The 26,944-nt window shown below is 40.4% G+C and overlaps 1 protein-coding gene across 1 annotated transcript in view; it reads right to left on the reverse strand.

Annotated features, from left to right (window-relative positions):
• CREB5 (cAMP responsive element binding protein 5) overlaps positions 1 to 26,944 on the reverse strand; it is a 215,458-nt gene that overhangs the window by 155,701 nt on the left and 32,813 nt on the right. Inside the window, exon 4 of the mRNA XM_010577549.1 lies at positions 16,529 to 16,701. Within this exon, the coding sequence (XP_010575851.1) occupies positions 16,529 to 16,701 (173 nt within the window). The remainder of the gene's footprint in view (positions 1 to 16,528; positions 16,702 to 26,944) is intronic.

Below are 26,944 nucleotides of genomic sequence, written 5' to 3' on the forward strand. Positions count from 1 at the left end.
CTCTCCTTCTTAGATCACTACACTTTCCTAGAAGGACACCAGTAAAACAGACGGGGTGACCAGCAAAGGCACTCTGACAGCCAGTGTGCCTGAAAGGTCAAATTCGATGGAGCACTTAGTCTTTATCCATTAGCGGAAGCTAATAAATCAGGGAGACTAGCAATCGCCAAGAAATAGCTATGTCTTTGTAACATAACCATGCCTTAAACCAGATTGAAAGGGCTCCAGGAAATCTGAGGGCTCTAGATAATACTCTAGATAATGTGAGAGCTGCTTCTCAGTGACCTATTTGATAACCTTCCCCACCTAAGGATGTTTACGGGCTGGGTGGCAACTAAGATGTTTAGCTATGCTGAGATGACAACTTTACGAGGTAAGAAAAACAGCACAGCATTTTATTGTTGTTGTAGTCAGATGTGGGTGCAGCTTTGAAAGGTTGCTGCAGCAGTTCTGTCAATAGGACTTTTTGGAAATAATTTTTCTGTTTAGGCCCCGGGCTGCATTAATTGTTTGGAGGGTGTCATTCTTCATCTGCTGTTAATAGCTTGTTAGAAAAAAACAAAAAACATGAAGTGTTCTTGGAGCAATCTGTTCTAAGAGCCTAGACAGGGCACCAGGTGGAATTTATTTTAGGAAGGTTTTTACTTTGAAGGGCTACTGGACAATCTAGTATTTGTGTTTGGTGTGTCCCTGCTCATAGAAGCTGGATATTTTCAGGGTATGGCATCATGGATGTCCTCTCCTACACCTTTAGCTTGGTATTCTCATACGCTGAAGAAAAGCTCATGTTTGTTGGTACAAGAGCACACACAGCACTTTTCTATAGTCACCTTTCCAGCTGCACTGCGAGGCCATTGCAGACTGTCCATTGAAGGCCATGAAGGAACTCTTGTGGAGTTCAGCGGGCTCTTTCCATTAGGGGGAAGCAAAAGGAGTTCCTTTGGATGTATGGGGAAACTTAATCCTCTTCCTTTCTAAAACACTTTGATTTAAATAGTCTGCATGGATATGCCTCTAACATTTGCTGTCGATGTGTCACTTTTATCTGTTACATGTCCAACTTGCCCCATGGAAGGAGGGGGGACAGGGAAGTGTATTGCTTGCATTTTACTTCTGGTTTACAGGCAGTATGCACGCTGGCAGTGCTTCATAACTTTCATTAATGGAAAGGAATTAGGATGGAAATCTTCCCCGGAGTCTGTCTTCCACTAAGACAGTTTGCATAGCCCAGTCTAGGGAACACAAGGAAAACACACACAAAAGATGATGAATGAGTGGATACCTTCTTAAGAGATAGAAGAAAGCATGTAATAGAGAGATTGAAGGCAAGGGAGAGGATTGTAGGCTTCTTGTTCTCTTGACATAAAACTCATTTTTTTTAATATTTTGCAAAGAATGAAGTCTGTTTTAGAGTCTTTGGAGGCTACTATAATAGAATTAACTAACTGGAATGAGGAAAGAAAAATAACTGAAGCATAATACTTTTTCAAATGAAAAATCAGTGTTTGCAGGATTTGTGAATGTCTGATTCAACAGGACATTAACAAATTTATTTTAATTGAAAAAGAAAAAGAGAGAGAAAGAAAATGAAAGTCTTCCTACACTTGAATATGTTGAACTCCTTTGAAACAAATCTTAATGTTTATTAGCTCTTGTTTTACCTTGATTTTGAACAGTTAAAGGAAATTACTTTTAGTTATGTTTCTTGTGTGTATTAGCATTCTATTGCCTTTACAAAATATGTCTGATAATTAACTCCCATTTCAATTTCTTTTCTGCAAATCATAGAATCATGGAGTGGTTTGGTTTGGAGAAGGCCTTTAAAGATCATCTACCTAGTCCAACCCCTCTGCCATGGGGGGACTAGATTATCTCAGTGACTGGAGAAAGTCTAATACAAGCATTCTGATTTTTCTCACTCTGTTTAAAGCATCTTCTGCAGTACATTTTAGCATCCAGGAAATTAGTAGTACATTATTTTAGACATGATTACATAATACTATCATTCTTCTCTATTTCTGTGGCAAAGAACTACATATTCAGAAAAAATACTGATGTTTAATTATGTCAAATGTTCAAGATGTTGTATCAAGAAACCTATTTACTTTCTGCTCCTATAATACCTAAATTCCTTTTAACATTCCTGTAAGGTGAGGGAGTATTTCTTTCCATATTTTACAGTTGGTGAACTGAGGCTGTGAGAGGCCAAGAAATTTGCCAAAGATCATACATAAATCAGTGGTGAACAAGAAACCAAAGTGAACTCTCCTAGGTCCAGGCTAGCACTTTAATACTTTCTGATGTTGCTTTCTGTCCACCATTCAACATCCACTTGATGTGATCTATTTTTTGATGGATTTTCTGCTGTTCTTATAATCAGAACATGGTTTAGTGGGCATGGATGATGGTTGGACTCCATGATCTTGAAGGTCTTTGCCAACCTAAATGATTCTATGAACTTTGTTTTCCCCGTTTACAGTGTCTGTTCTCTAAAGAACTTGACAAAGTCTTCTGCTTGTCTTCATTTCTGAGCGATAGAGGGCAGTGTTAGAAGTAGCAGCAATCTTCCCATTTTAACCTTCCCAGGACATTCCCTTCTTTTCCTAGTTCCATGCAAGCGTCTTGAACTACGCTGCCAAGCCCAGTACATAACAAAAGTGAGAGAGAGCGGGAAGTGCGTCTCCTTCCACTCCACCAGTTCTGGTCCCCACGCAGTAGAAGAGTCTCTGTACATCTGTACAGATGGAGATTTTCTTCCAGTCCCACCACTTCTAAGAACTAGCAATGGTAGCCCCAGCTCCCTGCATTAACGCTTTGAAGCAGCTTGCATTTCATGAGCAGTACATCAGCCATGGCTTGGGAATGGTGATACAAGGGACACTCTTGCTACATTTTTAACTAAGATTAAAAAAAAAAAAAAAGTCAACACACATCTTTCCTCTCTAATTGCCTGCTTCTGGAAAGTAAGCATGAGAGCAGATCTTCAAGCCATTCACCCCAGGGAGAAGAGGAGAGCTTCTGTATTGCTGTCTGGCCCGTGGAAAGAAGAGCAGTCACAAAAAAAGTCTTGGTGATACACAACCTTATGTTTCAATCAGGCCAAATTGAGAGCCCTGTGCCTGAACACACTCTCTGCCACATCAAGCCCAAAAGCTTACTGGAAAGGGGGGCACAAAGACAACAGAGCGGCCAGCTCTACATGAGGAGCGGCAAGGAGAGCTGTTATACACAGAGACACATCAGGACAGCTGTTGGGGTAAACGAGCTATATCCACTCAGGCTAGCAGTTGTGCTCCGGAGCCAGGAAGCTCGGCTCAGTTGCTGATAGTTGGGTGGCTCTATGCCAAAAAGCAGAATGGCGCGAGGTTTGCATTTCGGTGTCTTGGAGATAGTAAGAAAGGGTTGGGGCCCTAGGAAGTTTTTCCTTCAGAAGAGAATATAACAGAGACAAGAGCTGTGGGCCTGATCTCTTTCCCCAATGCCAGGAAGACCTCCCAGATTCCTGGAAAATCATTGTTATGGAGCAAAAACGAGGAAACTGAACGAACTGAATGATCCTGGTGCTAAGCAAGCCAGTCATTTTGTTCGCTTTGGATGTAAACCACACCACTGTCCTGAAGTTAGATGCAGGACGTCAGCACATTTTGCACTGTCCACCTCCAGCCAGGTCTTCTGGAGGCTTCAGGACTTTCATTCAGTCTCTTCGTTCAGCAAATAGAGAAACTGAACACATACTAGCCTGCACCAGTTGAACCTCTATCTGCTCCACACATAAGGCCTATCTAATGTCAGCGAGCAAGGAGTGTTTGTGAACGAAAAGCTGCACACACATCTATTGGTTTTAAGAAAGGGGATTGCAAATAAAACACCTATTTTCTTATCCTCACACACTCATGCTCTTATTGTGCCAAGTATTTTAAATGTCAGCTCCTCAGGATTATCTCAGAGCTGTATGACCAATTCCCAAACTATGTGCATCAATGGGAATATCAGTGGTTCCACAGCACATCCAAATTCACCCTGAAACAATGCAAATAAAAGACTGTGGGTTTAGGATTGCTTTTTAAACCAAACATTTATTTTAAAAGATAAGAGAATGGCCATTGTGCTAAAAGCTGAAAGCAAAATTACTATATATATGGTAGTTTTAAAATATATCACTCATTTATATTCCTTTAAGAAGAAAAAAATTTGGCTGTAGTTGCAATCAGTCTTAATTCATTCTTTATTGCTGCTCTGGTTCTGTGTTATTTGAGCTGGTTTAACTGTTAAAAGCGTTTCAAATGTTCACATGGTCTGCATTAGGTTACAGAATAAAAGTAAGTACAGCCCACCAAATGTAACTTTCTGAAATGTAAACCACATGAATTTGATTTCTTTGTGGTACAACTTTAATTGGGTTCAGAGGTCTTTCAGTCTTACCTGTCTATCTGCTCTCTGATGGCCCGACCTGATAAAGCTAATACAAAGAATCTGCGAATGGGATCCAAACTGATTACGCTCAGTTACAGTACATGGCTTTATTCTTGACAGTAATGGCCCTTTAGCCTAGTTCACTTTTAGGCTGCTAGTTTGAACCCCGGAGCCACCATTGAACTGGGAGTGGAAATGTCACAACTTGTAGTAAAAGATCATGTCCCCTCGCAACTCTGCAAAACTAGAGAACCAGAGGGAAAGAGAGCATCTAGGTGCAACTGTAAGCGACCACGTATCCTAGAAAAACTCCATGAGCATGGGTATATAATGTATGCCTTGCACTGTCACAGCAAATGTCAAAACAGAATGCATCCAACACACACTACATGACAGAGAAGTGACTGCAAACAGAAATTACAACAAAGCCTGAAATCTTCAGAGATTGATCTTCAGCTGATTTTGGATTGTGGGTTTTTTTCTTTTGACAATACACTGTGTTGCCTTAATGACAATGACTCATCATTTGCTCATCAACTCTCCTCTCTGTTGCACCACCTTGTGCCATATGCCTTGCTGGAGTGAAACAACAGTAGTGCTGCTTCCCATCGGAAAAGCACATCGATCTCAGCGACAACAAGGAAGGGACTGTACAACAGGTATACTCACCTCATATCCTGTGACCTGACTTGTAAACAAAGACCTGTACCAGCTTGTGGGAGCAGATCTGGAATTAAGCAGACAGCTCAGGAGAAATGTAGGGAGAAAGAGAGTAGTGTGCTGAAATACTAAAAGTCCCTTTGCCTGTGTAGCTTGTTTCCTTGATTTTGGAATGCACAGCCTCAATTTTGAAAAAGTAGTGTGAAAAAGATTCATAGTGCTTTTAGTTCTTGGAAGAAGATACCATAGAAAGGAACACTCAGCACACCCAATAATAATATAATACAACCCAATATTGAAAATGACTCAACCAAAACTTCCACTGCAATTCATAAGTTTCATTCAAGTCAGTAAATCATTAACAAGTAAAAATATTACAAGTCATCATCTAGTTCAGGCAAATTACATTCTCTTTTCCCCACTGGAAGACAAAAAAATGGACTTTCAAAGCCAATATAGTAAATTTTTTTAGGTAGATATTTTTCATCCTATTCCCCCAAAGCTGTTATTGCCTTTGTCATTTTTCTACAGTTCTATTACAGAGCACTGTTCTGTACTGGTGGAACTGTTCTCCCAAACAATTTCCACCGGTGAACATACGAGAACTAACAAATGAGGTCCCTTAATTAGTTCCAGGTTTTTCCAATAAGCAGTGTTGGCAATACAGCTTTTAGCTCTCTGTCCATCACACAAATAACAAGGCAGGGCCTGTAAACATGGCAGGGGTGTCTATTTTCCTGTTCGTATAATGGGCAAGCAGGAGGAGCAAGAAGGAAATGTGTACCTCAGTGGTGGTTTTTATTGTCAACATGGAATAGTTTTTTTGGCTTGGAGTCATTTACACCGTCTTCAAGGACACATCTTACAGCTTCCCAACTTGGTCATAAGGAAAATTGAACATTTCCAAGGACATTTCCTCCAAAACAAAAATTGATTTTTTTCCCTTGAGGTTTGAAATGTGGTTTTTTGCTTTTGTTCTCAACCCCTGTTTTCTTTTATAAATGGGTTTTTGCTTCCCTCTGCCTTTATGTGTTCTGCTTGGGTCCAATATTGTTTCTAGCATTTGCTTTATAGGACTTAGGGCCCCACAGCCCTTGATGTTGCATTAATGTGCAACAAAAAGCTCCATGCTACTAGGCTGTGTACAGAAAAAGACCAGACTGGAAGGGACCCCAGCTTTCCCCACAGAGAAATATAGTTTCACTTGATGGCTTCTGGAATGAACTTTGCCTATTATGTTTTATATAGATTTTGAATAAATCCTCTGAGTCACAAATTTCTTATTGGAACAATAGAACTATATAGAGGCCAGGGGAAAATTTGGAAGCAAGTAAGGATTTTCTTCCCTGTCATGGAGCCCAGAATCCATATCTTTCTCCAACATCCATTTAGCATGGCACAAAGGAAACTCACTGACTGCTTTCTTCCAGCTTTCTTTGCTACTTCACGGTAGAAATATTATTCTGTTTCCTATTTTATTTCCTCACAGATCAGAAACAATTCAAAGACACTCTAGGTCTCTTTCCTCTGTGGGCCTGGAACAGACTGCAGAGAAAGAAGAAATTAAAACAGACCAAAAAGGAAATTAATTGTAAAGAGGTAAAGTTTTCCACACGACTCTTCCATTTGGTGTATGTGTTAAGTGGCTCTGATTGTATACTCTACTGACCACATATTTTCAGTATGGACTTAGTTTAATACCTGTGCCATGTACCCTCAGACAAACAAAACCACACGAAACAAGCACAAATTGAGAGAAATAATAGGAAATTGGTTCAAATTTAGTATCCTTTGTTTACCAGTTCCAGTTCATGTCTTCAAACATTGTAGCAGTATTTCAACAAGGACCAGCCATCCATAACAGCCTGTTGAGTTTAACAGACCTTCTTGTTTGACTAAATATTTAAAAACTACTGCTGCCTTTTGCCCACTTTCATAACGCTCATTTACATGTGCTGCCCAAAAAGTTACATCAACAACTCGCAGCAATAATGAATTAACGAAGTCCAGCATATCCACAGAGAGATTCCTTCAGGCTCTTTAAGTTCATATCTCCAGGGGCAGTTTCCAGTAACAGCACAAAAACACTTGCTGAGAACACAAGTTTTACCCATGAGTGTCAGGGAAGCTTTCTGCATGTAGCTCTGCCCAGATGCTTCAGGAGAGCATCACCATTCAGATCTGTGCATCTCTTAAAACACCTTCCTATGCATACGTGGGACAACCCTACCGCATGTTACAAGCCAGGGACATGTGGTATGAGAAATCACCTGTCAGAAAAGGAAGCCAGATATTCAACTGTAGCTAGCTTTTGCTTCCAAAGTGCTTAAAAGATCAGGGCCCCTACCCCAGACAGCACCTTGCAGCTGAAGTGCAGTGGCATGGTTGCTCTCTAGATACCAGCTGCAGCAGGCTATCTAGGATACAACAAGCAGAATTTGCCATAGGAGGACTAATAGAAAGGGAGAAGCTTTGATGATACGTTGTATAAATGCCCAGCTACAGGTGTGAAATTGGATGCTCACAGCAGTGTGAGCTTCAAGCCCAATCAGCTGAGATTTAACCAACCTGGAAACCCAATTCATTACTCCTCAAGAAACTTCTCATTATGTTCTCTATTAGTATTCTTTTTAGGTCATCTTACTTTCAAAGGTGGGGTTATCCTGCCTTTGCCTGGGAAATCACAGACTTTGGGGGGGGGTTAAAGACATCCAGGCCTTAAATAAAAATGCTTCATGCCAGGAATGCCGAGAAGAAGAACAGAACTCTAAACAAAGACTGAATGGTCTTCACAGAAAATTGTGAACTCCTCAACATATACAATGATCCCAAAAACATCAGGTCGTACTTAAACCTGCGCCCCTAAAGGGATCTTTAGGGACTATTAGATGTACATTATCACTCTCAGAAACACCATGGAACTGAACAAATCATTCAGAACAACTCCTCTGCTGATAAGTCATGATTAGCATATCTGTCTTCTGACCAGGTCTAGAAAATTTTAAGTTGCTTCAAGAAAACTTATGAAGATCAAAAACTGCCATTTTCATTAAAGAAATCACAGGACTAGAAGCACCAGAAGAATTTTTTGTCCAGTACCATTTGATGCTAACTGTACCTTTTTCTTATCTCACAAAAGAGCGCAAGAGATGGGGGACACAGAAAAGTATAGAGACACAAGCAAGAAAAGGTAGAAAATTATCAACAGGCACAACTTTTTTCTTATAGCAATGTTTGCTATGTGCATACTGTATTTCAATTTGTAGAGTTAAAGAGAACATTATTTTGAGCCCTTACATCTACAGCACTGGTGAGCCTGGATGCTATGGCTAAAGAACTAGATAAAAATAACATAATATAAATCAGAATTCCCCAGGAAGTATATACAATTCTCTAAAGACTGTCAAATAAGCTAGGGATTTGGATTTCACTCATTTGGAGGACTGTCCACTGAAAACTTTTTATTACCTCACCAAGTTTTTATGGACCCTATCAGAACAGCTGCGATTCACTTCACTTGAAGCAGAGGAAGCTGGTAATAGCTCAAACATTGCCCCCTTCCTTTCATAAACCAATTAGGACCTGGATCCTACAACTGGAGTAACACAAGCCTTCTTTTACTGGCAAAATTCCACTTCATTTATGTGAGCTCAGAATAAAGGTCTCTGTCGGCAGAATACAGATGCTTATAGCAGCAAATGCTTCTAAAACACACTCTCTCATTTGTTCCTTCTTCCAAGGAACACTCTTCCTGCACTCATCAAAAGGAACACTTCTCAATCTACCTGCAGTTTCTATCTAGCCACCAAGTTCCTTGTTCACCTCAGCAATTTTTTACTAAACAGTGCTAAGAGAATTTAAAATTATGGTTTACCATGTGGAACTTTGCTAGAAGGTCTCCAAAATGACAAATTTATTTAAATTATTTTTTTCCTTCTAAATCAAGCATCATTCTATTTGTTTAAAAGAAGTCATTTTAGTGGTGATGTCATCTTGGATTTATCTATGCTTTTGATTTAAATTGTTTTGGTTGGTTGGTTGGTTTTGGTTTTCCAAATGCATATTTGGCCTGTCTATAAGTATAAATAAAACCATATACATGCCTTACATGGGACCATACTGTACCACTGATTTCTAAAACTCAACTCATCAATTAATAGGGAGGCCTGCTTTTACAGGTGGTAAAAAAGGATCTGTACACTTCACACATAGTCTATAATTTCTGTGTTTTCCTCCAGGCATTTTTCTCTGAACTATTGTCATTGGTTTTCAGCCAGGTACCAGCATAAAAAAAACCCAAACAAACCAAAACATTAACACTTTAATAACTCATAGTATGTTTTTATATCCCTTTAAAAGCGTTCAAAAATACACTGGCAAGACAAACCATGTAAAATCGAGGTGGTTTCTGTTCAGCACATCAATGCCAATTCCTTTATCGAAACAGATACAAACATAACTTCTTCATGAGCAACTAAATTTTTATCAGAGTTCTTTGCACATAAAGCTCTTTACTTTTTACTCACTCATTATAGCCATTGTGCCACCCCCAGCAAACATTTAAGCCCTTCTCTGAACTGAGGCAGCATCCCAAAGCTTGTTATTTCTCTAGAACCTGCAAATTACTCTCTTAAATAAAAAGAAAAGAAAGAAATAAAAAAAAAGCTTTACACCAAACAAAGTCTATATTGTTTGAGTTAGTGTTTTACTGCGGCTTAGTTACCTGTCAAACAGGCTGACACTTGGATAAAACACATACTGGAATCATGCAGCAGGGCATGTTAAGTGCAAAACTGTGATGAAGAGCAGAGCTATGCAATTCAGCTGTGCAGAGCTCTAATGATCATTTCTGGTCTACGAAAGCCTGATCTGTCACATTAAACCCACTGCAACTCTGAGATCCTCTTCCATCCAAAAATTATTTTACATCTGTTTTAGTTCAAAGAGTCATATAAATCAGAAGCTCTGACTATCAATGTTGATGACACCTTTAGAGAAGATTTATACAGTGTGTATTTTATATATATATGCACATACACATGGGAGGTACTTAAGAGATACCAACCACTAAAATTAAGCAATCAATGCTATATTCTCCAAGTTCTGTACATCATATTTAAGTCCTATGACTTAGTCTGATGTGAGAGCCAACCTATGCCTATGAAAGCTTGGTATTTCTGTTCAGATACAGTTACGGGTGCAGTACACTATTCTGACCTTGCTTTCCTATAGTTCTTGGGCAGGACGAGCTTTCCAGAACAGAAACATCATGATCCATTTCTTAGAAACCACTTATGTAAGAATTGGCTTGAGTGTGGTTTCAGCTGCCTATCTGAAACCACCATCAGGAGAGGGAGAGGGCTGGTTTCTCTTCATAACGAAAGACAACAATCCTAATAAAAGTCAGTGGCCAGCAAGTCACACAATACCCCTGACACCTTTTTTGGTGTTCTTGCTGTGAACAAGCAACATTTCTAATAAGCTTAGGACTTTGGTCAAGTAGGAAGTATGAGGCATAAAATACTGTGTTCATTAATAAATTTAACCAATGTATAACAAGCACATAACTTTCAGGATAACAGTTGACTTCAAGTCAGATAAGAAACACACTAAACCTTCTCCATTCCTGGTTGACAGGCTATTTATTAGCTGGCTAATGATCCTCTTTTCAGTCCCCTGAAAGTCATCTTGATATATGTCAGTACTTTCCAACCCCTCCCTAGACCTTACAGCAAGAAAGAGGTTTTGGGAAGGCACGGGAGTATGTGGCTGGGGATAGAAGAGAGATGTCGTGAACAATCACCCCTTTGTGCTGTGTCTGACACACGGATCAGTGCTGTGTGCTCTCTTTCTTCCTGACTCAGCAGTGTCAGGAGAGATTGAGTCAGCAGCTCCTGAACATGCCGATGCAAACAACAACTGGGGAGGCTGGGGAGCAGATAGAGCTTCCAAACATCACAGGCAGAGCAGCACGGTTCAGTCTGCAGGCCAATGTGTGGACCTGGGCAGCAGCTAGCTAAAAGAGATGAAACAGCTTGAGTGGATCCTTCTATCAGACTCCATTTTCTCCCACATCACCCTGTCTACTAGCCGTAAGCTATGAGACAACTTGTTTCTGTGAATGGCGCTCTCGTAGTAATTTGCTAACTAATTCACCTGAGCTCCCCAGAGACTTGTGACTGCTGCACACATGTGGCTTGATGTGATTCCATGTTAGGGTTGGCCGAGGTCAGTGCAGTAGAAGGGACTACAGAAAACATGTCTCAGCATAAACAGAAAGAAAAGAAGCAAGAGCATTAAACAGGGAATAAAGCCCAACTTTGAGTACAAAGACAGGAAAAAAAAATATTTGGTCAGAACAACACTGTCAGATGCTCTCTCTTCCCACCTTTCCCTTTTCCTCCCCTTCCAGTGATCTAACTGATGTTCTTACATACTGCGCAACCGAGGCTACGGAATGGACCTGATCAAGTAACCAAGAAGTCATTTGATACTTCATCTCCCACTGCACATTTCTTCTCATCTTACAACATACTGTGGTGCTTCAGTTGAAATACATGAGTTGGAACAGAGGCTTTTATCCCAGGTCTCCTGGAAAGGGAAATGGTCTTTGAATTTAATAAAAGCACATCATTCCGCGGCCTCTTTGATGCCATGCAGTCCTCCAACTTACTAGGAGCTTAAAGAGACACTTTCTTTGGCATGTACAAAGACCCTTCTGAGTTAACCAGCCTGTTCCAAGTGCCTTCCAGAACCAGCTGCATTGTAGAAGGGTTTCTGTCCATGAACGTCTCTTACAGGAGTCTTTTCTGTTTCCTCAGGCTACAAAGTGTGATAGCAGGATACTCTGAGAACTCAACCAACAGGTGCAGCCTCAGATAGCAACCTGCTATGGTAAAACTCCTGTCCTTGCTACAGAGGAGCCCTCTTCTTCTGCCATCTCAGGTCCCTCAGATTAAGACTACAGCTGAGAAGTTTTTTTCATTTTCCAAATCCCCAAGGCCAGTCACAATGAATCTGCTCTTCGTTGTGTCACCGAACCTCTGTTAGTCCCATTACATGCAGTTTTCATGACCACTACATTTTCCACGCCCCTCCGTTCAGAAAGCATTCAACCCCATTAAAGGATGATAAACTGGAAACAGAGAGAGACGTATGGCATCATGAGAGGGAAGAGAGAGGAACAGGAAGGAAATGCATAGGTGTTAAAATGAATGCTGCATCCAGGGAGTGAAAGGCTGTCCTCCCACTGGTACCGTGATTCTTTGGTACATAAAAGCACCAGAGGCATCTTCCAAACCCCTTTTGTTGCCTTCTCCTACCTGCTTGCATTTCACCAAATGTGGTTGCCATTTTTCCCTTCTGATGCTGTGCCAGAAGACCATCTTATCTTGATTAAAATACTCTATAACACTTTGAAAACAGATAATCTACATCACATGGTTAATACTCTATATGTCCACTTTGGATCCTGAGTTCACTGAAACTGGACTCATGTCTCCCTCTCCATTTACTACAGTGTTAACAACTTGCTGGATCTGTGACAATCCTCAGTCCTCCTGTATTCCCTTTCAGCTACAGACCTGAACCCTCACAGTTTCAATAATTTCTAGTTATGCCTGCTATTAGCTTGAAAAACAGCAGCATGTTACTTTCTCCAGGAACACTGAGCTGCTAGGCTGCTAGACACCTCCAGTCTTTGCTGGTCTGAAAATGACATCTTACCTAGCAAAACACGTGCCCAGATAAAGCAACCAGTGTACTGTGTTGTCACCAATTTGTCTGACCATAATTTTCACATACATTGCTGAATACTCTGTCACCGAAAAAATGAAGTTATTTTAAAAAAGAAGACAAACACTGCTATTGTACAGCCTAGTTCAGAGTCCCATATCTTGAGCTGATTCAGCTTATCTGCCTTTCTATACCTTTGACAAATGCATGTCTTATATAATTTTTTCTCCCCTTCTTCCATATGCCTTACTGCTTTTCCTCCATGTATCTTATCTCCAAATGATGTGCTATTAATCAGCCAAAGACACCCTTCACTGCTAAGTGTTCCTCAACTGATTTTTCATCAGCACAAGTAGTTACTAGTTACAGCATTCCTCCCACATGCTAAAGGCTTGGGGGGGGAGGGAGGAGGGGAAGGATGGCAAGAAGGTTAGAGGCTGCCTCACCACATAAACACTATCTGGGACCTTTATACCAGCGTGCCAGTTTGCTGTAATGATAATGTTGCTGTTTGTTCTCCGCCAAGGTACCTGGTGGGAGGAAAGTGGGACTGCACCCTGTTTTATTTTTTAAGTTATTAACCTTGATGCTCTTCCCTTTTTCTGATTAATCTGGCTGGATGCCCATTCAGTAGTAGCCGAAGATTAATACCTGAAACAATGTGCGTATATACACTGTGCCAGGAAGGCTTGCCCAACAACGCTCATTCTGTCATGTTTTCCCATGCCTTGTATCAGTATCTTATTTTATATGTAAGCCCCCAGAGCCAGAGTAGGGGATAGGAAAATAGAGAGGCATGGAGGGACGGAGAGGGAAGGAGGGAAAAGAGAAGGAGAGAAGAAAGTAGGGAAAAACTACATCCCTTGGGAATCTCAGCTGCTGTGAACTCACCCACTCCTCATCGTGAAATGAGCTGTGTGCGGGCACAGGTGGGTCCCATTCTCTGTTACTGGAGCACAGCCTACAAGCAGGGTCTAAATGAAGACTTTCATTGCTTTCCCTGTTTTCATTGGAGTAAGGCCATCACAAACATTTGCAGGTGGCTTGGCCATAGTCTGACACTAAAATATTTGTGGTTGTGATAAAAATCAGAATATTGCTACAAGATGGTTCTCTATAACCTTTAGGGCTTGATCCTGCTCTTACAGAACTAGCTCAATGAGAGTTTTACCCAGTTGCTTTCTGCTGTTTTTATTGCTCATTAAAAGGCATATTCCCTGGCACAATTCTCCATGGTAAGGACTCATCTACCCTTTGGGGCAGCTTCAGATGTTTTAAAAAAAAGGGAGAACCCAACCCAAAACCACTGTTTTGAGCACCTCAGAATTTGAGCTTGTTAAAAAGCAGAACCATCTCAACTTTGTAAGGCCAAACCAAAACCACCAAACTTTGCAGAACTCAAACATTTTCTGAATCCATCTGGATTTTTCTTCAGTTGCCTAATATTGAAACCATTGACCAGTCTGTATTCCTTGTGAATGAGTCTTGGATATAATTCTTAGCACGTTTAGAAGGATAAGATGAAGATAAATGGAAATGACAAGATATGTTCTTTGAATAAATAAAACAGGCACCACAGGGAAAAGACTGAAGAAAAAGAAGACAAACAACAAGGATGCTCAACAGTTTGGCAAGTAGATGAAGTCCAAAATGCGGCAATTATCTCCTAGGACACACCATGAACAAAAAACAAAACCTCCTAGGAAGATGGAAGAATGGGGAACAGAGTATGCTGGAGGTCACACCATAAGTCTCATTCACACACCAACTCACACAGAGGCTAAAATGCTGACAATTGCCTCCCAATAGAGCAGCTTTAGACTCCGACTTAGGAAACGTTTGTGTGATTCAGTCACAGGGGAGAATTAAGATATGTCATGACAAAGTTTCCCAAACAAGACACTCACCACTGACTAGGAAATAGGCCTTTTTATTCTCTAACCCCTCCAACTTTGGAGATTCTAATCACCATGGCCCCAAACCAAAGCAAACCTAAAACCTGACTGACAGGGTCTTGCAAAACCACATACAGTTCTCTTCTCATTATATGGAAACAATTGTTTGGAAGCCAAGTACAGTCCCATATAAAACACCTCACCACTGAGTATTAAAAGTTGTTTGGGGTTTGGGGTTTTTTTGTTTTTAATTAGGATGATAATTACCACTAGACCTATTAAGTCACAATTTGAACAGGAGCTTAATCATCCTTAACCCAGATAATGGCATTAGCTGTTTTTCTTTCTAAAACTGAAAAAGAAACTGTTTCTTCCTCCCTCCCTCTCTCCCAGCCCCCTGTCTTTGAACAGAATGGAACATACATAAGACAACAACTTTCTTGGGTTCACAGGCAAATGGTACTGCACGTGAAATCTCAGTGAACAGTGTTTTGTCAATATGTAACATATACAAAGGCACATCTATCAAATATGTTTACCTGACCCATACTATCAGATTTCTATATTAAGAATCAAATCCTGAAGTAGTAATAAAAAGGAAAGTAGAGGAGCTTTGCCAGAAGCACAAAACTGGGGCAGTGGATGGAACCCATGTCCTGTGCGTGGCTGGGTAAGCCTTACGGAGCAGTCAATTGCACGGGCCACCCCTGCCATCCTCTCCACTGGGAAACAGAGAGCCTGTGATCTATATCCTGCCGCAGCCATCAGTAGTATTGAAAGAAAACTCAAGAATAACTGGATTTTGAGTTTTCAATGCCAGGGTTTCACTTTTTGGTTTTACGCTGAAGAGACTGCAAGTTGCTCATCAATTATTTAGACAATGACTGGGGACAGAGACTGCTTTTGCACTTACCATATAATGGATGTGACGAAATTACAAATGACAGATAATGAATCTAAACTGCTGCTTCATTCTCAGTCCACTGATTTATCTTTTTATCCACATGTTTTCATGCACAAAGCCCCTCAAATTCTCAGAGTTGTGTGACAAAAAATGGTACCCTCAAACCATCTGGCCAGTTTCTCCATAATTAAAACCAAGTTATTTTGACTTATAAGGACCTCATGTTTTCTGGAAGTAACTTGAGTGTACAAAACACGGATGTTTTTACTCACACCGTTCTCCAAACATGAGCACACAATTGGCATTCAAGCATAAGCATCCATACTGTCAATTTATGGGAATAAATATGGATCCATCATCACAAATTGAGCAACTGTTCAGAGGTCTCTGTGCCAAACTCCATTTATCTCATTGGTCTTTTTATTTTGTCTTCTAGCATCCTCAGTTAAACAGAGTATGTAGGAAACAGCCCAATCCCACTGAGCACCCAGAATTCCCATTGAAGGAAGCAAAAGGATCAGTTTCAGAAATACTCTTTCTTCCCAGAGCAGTTAAAGAAACAACATGTAAGCAGATAAAATGGGTCTTCTTCATGTAATGTAAGCAGATAAAAACAAAAAAATGAGTGGAGAAAGCAGGACTTCCCTGCAAGTACAGCAGTCTGCCCCTTTCAACCAAAGTGCCAGGTCTGGAGTAGATGCAGTAACCTTGCCATTCCCCCACAGTGTGCAACACACGTTGCAGGGGTCCTTGCCGCATGCTGGCAGGACCAAGTGCAAACCCCGTAACCTCAAGAACCATGAAGACAACATCTGGTCCTGCATGCAGCTGAACTTTAAGAACCACGAAGGCAACATTGGGTCCTCCATGCAGCTGCTGGAGCGAGAGAACTGGAGAAACGAGAAAACGGAAATGGACTCACCCAATCTGTCGATTTGTGGAAGGTGCTTGTGTAATGACCGAACTGGACTGTGGAGATGGCATGGCTTGTTGAATCACAACGCTGGTGTCATGGTTTGGCATCCTTGTATTTGTCAGCTGGTGAGATCCAGGTCCTGCCATTGCTCCTCCAACTGTGTTATGCATGGAGATATTCTGTGAAAAGAAGGGAAATGGGAGATGGCGGAGGAAAATGGAAAAGAAATAAATGTCTTATCTTGGTTTTCTGTTCTATAGGAATACAACTAGAAATCTGAAAGTATCGGCAATATGAAAAGTTACTGACTCCTGGTAAATCCCAAGTCAATAGCTCTTGTCGTAACCAACAACAATAAAGAAATGAAAAATAAGTGTTTACTTATACAGAGCAATATAAATGGAAAAATACCTGCAAGTTGACTAATCACTCTTCTGTGATTCTGACTCATGATTTATAATGGAGATATTTAGCACATATTCTCCTAACAGAATACAATATATTTTGTTTGAAAATGACTTTTGTGGTGAGTGCAGGGCACCTTGATTTACTACATGGGTTGTTTACTGTGTACTAGGTCTGCTTAGACTGACAAGCAAATCAAGTTTTATAGTTCCAAAGTAACAAACAGTACATGGTACATCACAAAACAGCCATTTCTATTAGCCTCCATATATTTTGTAGAGCAATAGTATCCCAGAGGCCTAAAATAAAGCACCGTATTTGCACATATATAACCTTTGCTTCAGGTAACTTGGAGCCCTTAAAAAGTTCTCTTAAAAAAAAAAGTTCACAGATAACTCATATGCACAGAGAGAACAAGCCACGAGAGACCAGGATACTACTAAGGAAGGAACCATGGAATAAAACTTCTCTCCTGTTATGCATGCACACACAATATACCCTGCTGCTAAACCGCAGGGTTTGACTTGGCCCGCATTTAAAAACAAACAAAACTCTCAAGCCAGAGATAACCCACAGTGTATACATATGAAAAATATGGTAACCTTAAAAGCATTATTTTTCCTATCAGGCATCAACGTGTGGGTTGTTAGCAGTGAGGAAAAGAAACTTTCCATTGTCACCTCATGCTAGGCTGAGGAAAAGGGAAAAGAACACCTTTACACGCACACTCTGCCACCAAGACTCATGCAAAGCATCTTCCTGACTGCAATACTCAGAATTGAAAACTAAATTTCATTCAGAATTCCAATTTATGAGCCAATTTGCCTAGCAAACACATAAACCCCACAAAATAATGATAAATGAAGCTGGTAAGAAGGGAAATTCAGAGCTCTGATCAAATGTCTGTCTCTCCTGTCCTCCACAACATATTGAATCCCAGACCTAAAAGAAAGATTGCATTTTAAACCAAAACAAGAATAAATGCTTTAGATGACATTCCTCATGGAAAAGGAGCCAATAATTAGAGGACCCACTTTGAAGGCCTTAGCTGTCATCCCCCTATCTCCCAATTCTTATATATTTCAGGTGATTTCCCAGGCTAGTGTGGACACAGGGACCTCTCGGTTTCTTTTACAGGAGTTGTTCCAGTCTTCATAAACATATAAAAAGGCAGAGGTGCTGCCTACAGCTGCATGGTTAGACCACTCACCCAGTATGAAGAAGACCCAGTTCTGAGTTCCTCTTCCAGTAAATAATTTACACAGTACAAATCAGGTTCAGCAGCTCCAGTATTCACTTAGGAGCATGGATTGCAAGAGGAAGCCAGACCAAGGACTTTAACTGTAATTTTTCATAGCCCAGTGGTATGTCGTAACCATCAGGCAATAAGAGAGAATAACCTTAGATACATGGAATCTTTTCCAAAAGAAGTTCTCTCTCATCTATCACATTCCTATTAGAACATCGCTTCTTCAGTAGATTAGTGTTTTCTAATGAAAAACCTGTTCTGTTTAAAAAAAAAAACAACCAAACAAAAAACCCCACAGAATATATATACAGCCAAATCTAGTTGAGGATTCAAAACTGCTCTGACTTTTTTGATCATTACAAGATTTTGGAAAACCAGGTCTAATATCTATCCATCTGCAAGTAAATCTTCTAGTGCTATCACTTCCTAAAGCTTCTCCTTTGTATTAAGTGTGTTTCAATTAAAACCTATCAATATGTGATATTTACTTGTTTCAAAGTTCACCCTCATTTAATTTCTCCTTTACACTGCCTCCACAGTTTCTGAATCCTTCCAAATATTTCTGTATTGCCTGTTTGCTTTCAGTAGTATGTTTATTAGAGCAAATATTAAATTGCAAGACAGGTATAGAGTACTTGTACCTCTGGGTCCATAGGGGAGCAACAAAGAAGAAAAGCATCAGTCACCCACGATGAGTTTACTCCGCAGTGCTGCACAACTGCCCCTTGCCATTGCCAGCACTGATCTTCTGCCTGCACACGCCTGCCTTGCTTCCAAAGAGAGCTGTCTGCAAGAAGCCAGTGCATTGGCATGAAACCGTCCAGGATTCAGAAAGCCTGTCTCTAGATTACAGACTCCAGACCACAGATTTCCAAGAGCTACAGAACACCGATCTGCTAACGTGGGAGGATCTTTAAAGGAAACGTGGCTGGTGCCATGAGTCCACAAGGCCTGGGAAGGGACAGGAGGTAAATCTGCCATGAGCTTTAGACAAGTGGTACTCCAGCACTTGCCCAGATTTTGACTGGATTTTGTTGTACCATGGCAGAGCAGAATTTAAAGATTTAATATCAGATTCCTGTGTTCCTCGATTCAGTATTTCCATTTTCTTCTCCTTCTCTTTCCCTTTTCTCCTATAATTCCAGACCTCTCTAAGATACTAATGGTGTGAATTGTGATGGGTATGAAAAATTTTGTTTGCACATAAGATGCTGTAATTGTTAGCTTACATGCATAAACTTGTAATGCCGTTTCAAAGTTTTAACAATTTCCAGTAAACTGTGTCTTTTCAGAAAGTAGGCTGAGTATGTGATGCATGGAAAGCAAAAACAGAATGAAAACCTGTCAATGCATCCAGATGTCCATTCTTCTCAGTAATGCAAGCACTGTTCTTGGGCAGGAACTATACCTTTATACTACGCTGCCAAGAGAAAGCCTAAGATTTCCTAACAAAACGTCAAACTCAGCATGACTCTCACATTCATAAGAAAAGGATTTGGCAATCTCAGAATCATTTGCATTGGTAAGATGCTTGTGAATTTACAGAGAAGTTCAAGTAAGTTCATACTTAAATGACAATGCTTATGCTTTGAAAGATGGCACGAAGGTAATGCACAAGAGGTCTGACACCAAGCCTATCTGATCTAGTCATATGCATCATGACATTCAGAATGACTCTGTATCACCAGCACAGCAAGACCAGGCTCGTTGCATGTGTGATGCAGACAGCCTTCAGAACTCCCAAAATGGCCTTGCTGTGTTGAGCTTTGCACCTGATTCTGAACTGATCTGGACAGGATATTAATGAGCTGCTTGCAGACTTGACTTTGGGCCCTTATAGAAACAGGACAAATTCAGCGATGTTGGCTGAAACAGAGACCTCCACTTTATAGTTGAATTGTTATTTAAGGAGTTCTGCATGCTCTTCCACCAAGGATCCATGAAGAACATCTCACTTGGACTCCTCTTTTCATTCTCCTCCAGCTCTTAAGCCAGTGGTTAAGATTAATTAATACTAGGTGGGTAGCTCCTAGCACTCCAACTCAGAGAAGTCGACAGGAGCAATGAAGCAGACAGAGCTCTCCTTCTGCTTTTAACACTCCCAAGACCCATCGGTACTCAGAGAGTACGACACACACTCAGTTTTCTCAGAGATCTTCACAACTGTCCTTCAGCATTAGAGGAGGGCATATGAGCTTATTATTATTATCCATTTTAATAAACTGAACCTAAATGTTTATGCACGGAACAGGCCACCCACATGCCAGGAGCTGTAGAGACATGAAAGACATCCCCTGCCCTTAAGATTCACTTAATGGATCTTAATTCAGATCCAGTAAATTAAGAGGAATTTATCTCCTCTAGGACTAAGTTTCATCCTCACCAAAGTTCCCAGTCACTCCCACTGAAGCAGAAACTAGGATTATAACACTATAGCTTTTCTAGAAATTGTCCCCTTGCCCGTGTGCTCATACTGTACTCTCTGGCAGTATTCAACATTCAAATAAATAAAACAAAAACCAAGCAGCCATATCCACAAACTGCTTTTAAATCAACATGCTCATTCTCAACCTTTCCAGCTGCAAGAGGAAAGGGAATAGATTATCATCAGCTTGACTTCTCCCCAGTTACACTGTATTCCCCATTTTAGCTTCAGACTTTCAAGAAAACATTTGAGCATTTTTCTCCCACATGCAACCATTTAACTTTGGATAGGCAACACACTTCTTTTTTCTAAAGGCTCAAAAAACTTCTTGAAGTCATGCTTCCATGTTCTGCTGGAGAGGATTACACATCACTCCACAAGAACACACACCCTGTTGGCAAGCACAGCAGAGAAATGATGGCTCTGCAGACACAGGCGAAATACACCCCATGACTCCCGGCAGTCACCATTTCCACTAAACCCCGGTTCTTCCAGAGAAACACCCGTCCATGTCACACAGCACCACCTGTATCACACGTCTCCGTCTACTGAAGGCAAAGGATGAAGAAGATGGATTCATCCTTTATGATCCATTGTAATATTCTGAGTTTCAAACAGAGTTTGTTTGTGGTTTTAAACTATAAGAGCTAGTTTCCAAACCAAAGCCAGCTTATATTTTCCTACTATTTTTTTTTTAACTGTGAGGTTTAATGAAAATTGCAAATACCAGTTTTACACAAACAGAAGACACGTTCAGGATTGTTCTGAGTGAGCTTTTAGATCAATAGAGCTGTCACCTATAACCAAGTGTACATAAATATATTTCATAGACTATTACATAAATTCTAAAGTCAGAAGGTATTTGCCATGAAAAAATGAGAGAAAAATCCAAGTCATCCAAACAAAGACAAAAGCACTTTTTTTCATTTTTTTTGTTTTCTGCAAAAAATCATTTAGCTGTATTTTCCCAAACAGCAACTTTAAATATTTTTCAAATAATTCAAGAGAAAAGGCATAAATTAAAAAAAAAATAAATAAAGATAGGAATCAAATACACAGCAATATTTTAGACTTTATATAGCCTGGCCTCTCTATTAATGTATTTTAACAAGGATAAATATTCTAAGCTGTCCCACTTTCAGGCATTTTACAGTTTATGGGGAAAGAAAACATGTATTTCTAACCTAAAGTCTTCTAGAAGGCTCTACAGACACACAGCATTCAGGGTAACCAAGATACACATTTAAATGGCAGCTACATGTGTACTTTTAAGAAGCGTACAGTAGCATCTTGTCTGATTACAGAGATCATAACCTCACAATATATATAATACACACGAGTGGAAGCCACCAGGGACACACTCACCCGTTGCACATGCTGCTTACACAACCAAAGAACCTGCTGGCTTAAACACTTGGAAGACAGTGTCGTAAAGAAAATTAGACTAAATGTGGCAAATAATGGCAGGCTTCAGAATTATTTTAATCGTATACAATCTCCATCAAAATTACTGACTCTCTACGAATTCTCCCCCAACAGAAGAAGATCATCTCAAAACAAAAGTTATCAAATCTCCACAGAAACAGCACCAACTCATTTATTTTCTCATTATTCAGATCAATGTGTAAGGAAAACACCCTCACACCAGCCTATCACAACTGTTTCATGTCTCACTAGCATGCAACATCTAAACTGCCATAAGCACAGAACTAAGCTTGCTGTCCACCCAAGGCCAGCAAATATAGCAGAGGAACTAGAGAAGAAAACGGAGATAAAAAATGAATCAAATTACTAATGCAGTTGAAGGATTACAGGAAAAAGAAAGTCTATTACGAAGATTTAAATTTAAAGAAAAGAAAAAAGGAAAAAGTTCCATTATGCAAGTGATGGGAGAGAGTAAACTTGGGAGTGTAAACTTGGTGGAGACTGAAATGCAATACTTTTTCTTTTTTTTGAACTGTAACATCTGTATAGCTTGAACAAGAAAAAGCACTAAAGCAGAAAAGAGGTCATAGAAAGGAACTGCTGGAAAATGCTGTGTAGTAACATTAAGCATAGGGACAAAGCACTACAAAGATCTTATTGCAGACTGCTAAAATCCATTTAACTCCCTTACTTAATGAGAGGTATGAAGTCACTGAACAAGGCTAGCACATAAAAATACAGAGCTGATGCCAAAGGATCTATTCCTCAAAACATTTCAAAGAAAGGCAAATGCTCACTTAACAGCTACCTGATAAAAACAGCACATTAAAAGAACCAGCAGGCATGATATATCCCAGAATGCAGAAGGACTCTTCCCTGCCCCCAAGCCCCATCTAACGTCTACCCCTGAAGGGGACACAGCTCGCTATCCACACAATGCTGCAGACTCAAAGGCCAGGAGCGGTACGAGCATATCTGACTTCTTGAACCCCGGGCACCACTGCTCAGTCAAATGTTATCAACCTGATCTCCTTAGGGGTAAAAATGTAAAGAAAAATTAAACTCCATACTCAAAAATGAGAAGTAATGATAGGCAGATGGGGGAAGAAGGGAAACATTGCTCTCACTGAAATCATAAAGCTTTGAATCCGTACTTATCAGTCTTGGCCACTGGTTTCCAATTTTTTTGGATCACAGACCTCTGTCAACCCCCTGAATTTCTCACAGAGCACTCTGTGCTCTTATCATAAATTGTGTAATTAAGGCAAGATGGTTCCACAGACCAGCCACAGATGACTTACCACAGCTTTGCGACCACCAGCAGTTCACAGACCAGAGTTTAACCCCCGCCCAAATACTGCTTCAGAGCACCGTGACTAGAATTTCTTGACAAAAAAGATAACATTTCTAAAGGTATCTACAGACTTCAGTAGCCCAAGTCCTTTTTTCAAAATGTCTTCAGTCTTCTGGAGCCTTAGTGAACAATTATTGTTAATTACTAGATCAGACTTGTGTACTGGCAGAAGCTTTGCAAAATTTTATCCTAAATATCTATGCTGGAACACGCAGGGAAACTTCCTTTTTGTTTTAAGCTAGGATGAATTATTCTTAAATGTAGACATGCTGGCTGCTCCTGAAAAGGCGCAAACAAAAAAGCCCCTCATAAATAATGCTTTTATCCTGTTTTCTTTCAATAGCTGTTACTGTGTTATCAGAAAGACTTTCTGAGATACACTGAGTGATGCAAATAAAACCTCAAGTCTGCTAATCTCCAGCAAACTACGTGGTGCTGCTCAGAAGCATGGTACAAGATACAGGACAGACATATGAAGTGCTAAGCCACCTATAAGCCATCTTGAGGTTGCAGCAGTCACCACCATAACTCGAAGTCCGAAGGGCCCATTTAAGCACTACTAATCCCCTTAAGGCCTCTGCTTGAAGGGTGACAGCCCTGCACAAAATCTCCGCAACAGAGCTCGTGCTGCGGGCCAACCTTTGACGTGCCTCCACTTGGCCTCTGCCCCTTGGGTACCCGGAGTGCACAGTCACCTCCTCTGGTCTCTTCCTCACATCTTCTGGGGAAAATACACATGAACGTCTTCCAGGGGCAAGTTAAGCCTCCCTGCCTGTCCTCCGCTTTGGCTGCTGGTTTAAGCAAATGCTCTGACTCCTCTGATACTACGAACAAAATGCAGGAGATTTAGAATTTTTGGTCTTTTATCAATTTTTGTGACATGATCTAATTACAGACATTCAGTGGTGCCCTCTAATTACCAGTAGTAATGAATACTGAAAGATGACCCTTGTCTTCCACGATTCCCTCCCCTCTTCCCCCACTACCCTCCTCATGCCCTTTTCAGCATGTCTGTCCAGACTACGCTTTTGACATATGAAGCCTTCTTTACATACATCGTAAGTAATATATGGTGCGTACCAGATGTACCCACGATAAACCATTTACTAGGGGAAAGGAAAAAAGTGATATAAAGAAAATGCAATGAACATATTTTAAAGGAGAAGGAAATTTTGAAAGACTGGTCTCACCAGAGTTTGAAAGGAAATAGCTTCTCTATGGGAAAAGATGACATCAGATCGCATGCTTATGTCTTGAAGTTTCCTACAGATATCTCCCATTTTTCTCAGGGTTGCTTGTTTCATACACAATTACTTGTCCAAGATAGCCATTTAAGCAATATAGCACAAAGAGCTGCTTCTGTTCAAATAAACGTCAGTAACACTAAGTGTGCATAGCCCAGTTCGGGTCACTCAGGGTGTTTTGCACTGCTAACACCACACTACGTCCTGCTAACTGGGAGGCTGCAAAGTAAGGGGAGCACAACTGGCTGCCTGGCTCTACCCAGTTCTGTCATACTTTATGCAAAAGCCATAAACTGACTATTTCGTTTCTTCCAAGTTGCATATTGTGACATTTATAAACAGGAACCTGGCAGCATGTCAATGGTGCAAACTGATTTCCTTTTCTAAATACAATTTTAAAAAGCAAATAAACAAGGTTATGCCTGCTAATGAAACATTATATGCCATGCTGGAGCTAGTTTTTCTCAAATGTATTCTCTAGAGCAGATGGAACACCAATAAACACAAAACAACAAACCCTTTTATAAAAAGTGTGTTTATAAGAAAATACATTCTCCATAGAACTTTGTCTAAGGAAAACTGGCTTATATCTGTAATGTTATCTTGGGGACCCAATTATGGTCCCATTAGATTGCTGTAAACAAGGGAGCTTGCCATGAATTTCAAATGGAGAAGCGCTAGTAGGAAACTTGAAAAGGAAGAAAAGAGATTTGCCAGTATACTTACTAGGTGTAATTCCTAGAGGCCTCAGTTGAAATCAAGGCCTTATTGTGCTAAAATCTGTATAGACACATTGACAGACTACACTTGCCCACAAGCCTTAGAGTCCAGAGACAAAGCAAGGAAAGAGGAAGGAAGAAAGAGAGAAAGTAAGTGATTTATGTAGCCAAAAATCAGGACTCAATGGAACGGGTCTTTTTTCCAAGTCCGATGTCTTATCCACTATTTTGCGCTGTTTCTCTGCATCTAATACTTATATGTGAATTCAGAAAACCAGGAAGCTTTAAATAAATTAAAAAAAAAAAAAATCAAAAAACAGTATTATAATCTCTACTCTGATTTTTTTCCAGCACTATCATTTAATTTCTGTAAATCAGAGAGAATGCACGTACAAAGTGGGTCCTCAAAGAACCTTCCCAAAGTAGGTGCATGTCAACTTTTGCAGGACAAGCAATTAGACATCCAAAAGCAGCTGCCAGATCTGGAGGCCAGTCAGAGGGTAGTTGAACCTGGCTTTCCTTTCTTTATTGTAAGGAGTTTTGTTTTTATCCATCGTGAAACAGAAAGCTGGGGGGGGGGGACAGCGGCAATCCTCCAGGAATTGCTTTAAACAAGCCTTTGATACCGCTAACTGAAGGCACTAGCCTTTTCAACATTATGCAAACCATTTATAATTTGTTAATAGAAAATTCACAGAGACAGCACTTTGGCATTTAAATTTGTTATATTTTATTTAAAGCTTCTTTGAAATTCTCATCATTGATTTCACTGGCATAAGTTATTGGCATCATGCATGAGTTACAGCAATGGCCGCTTGACTGCATTCAATGACCAGAACATTTTTTAGACAGAGCAGTTGGTAAAGGAGAGCGAGGATGGTAGCAACAAAACAGCCAGTGATTTTCCATTCAGGCAGTTTCAAGCAGAAAACCAGCAGGCTTAACTTTTCTGCTAAGAAGTCAAGTGGAAATGCTGCTACCCTGGTAATAAAATGCATGTCTTAAATATTCTTTTAACCCCAACCCACTGCAGCAGCTATGTTGGGCCAGGCTGTATAGTACTACATGGGGACTAAAACAAAATGCTGGGGAAGGTCCAGGAGTCAAGGCCAACGCTGGTCTCAAAAAGAACCCAGACAGACCATTTGCTACATACAAGGGATCATAGGTCTAACCAGTGGAGTGGGTTGACAAGTGAACTGGTAGGAAGATAGTTTTGATCAGTGAAAATCATACAAGGAACCAAAGCATCAAGCTGGGATCAAGTTAATTCACCAGACCTCCTGGGAAGTCGCAAAGGCAAGCATGCAGTTTTGCAGCATTCGCAACTGTTCCAGTCAATTTTAGGTTGATGTTTTGGGAGAGGAGAGCTAGTTTTGTCTAGTTCTTGGACTGAAAGAACTTAGATAATTAGGTTCATCAGTGGAAGCATTCAGACAAAATTAATAATCTTTCTAGCCATAAGAGTTTAAAACATTAGTGTTTAGGAAGGCAATCAGACTGTCTACACAGAAGGCAAAAAAGTTAAATGCACTTCTGGCTAAGAAAAGTTCACTTCCAGTCTGTACCAAGGGCTACAGACAAACAGGTACTACAAGAAA

The sequence above is a fragment of the Haliaeetus leucocephalus genome, unplaced genomic scaffold, assembly GCF_000737465.1.
Source record: "Haliaeetus leucocephalus isolate CR32 unplaced genomic scaffold, Haliaeetus_leucocephalus-4.0 Scaffold566, whole genome shotgun sequence".
In the NCBI taxonomy this organism is placed as follows: domain Eukaryota; kingdom Metazoa; phylum Chordata; class Aves; order Accipitriformes; family Accipitridae; genus Haliaeetus; species Haliaeetus leucocephalus.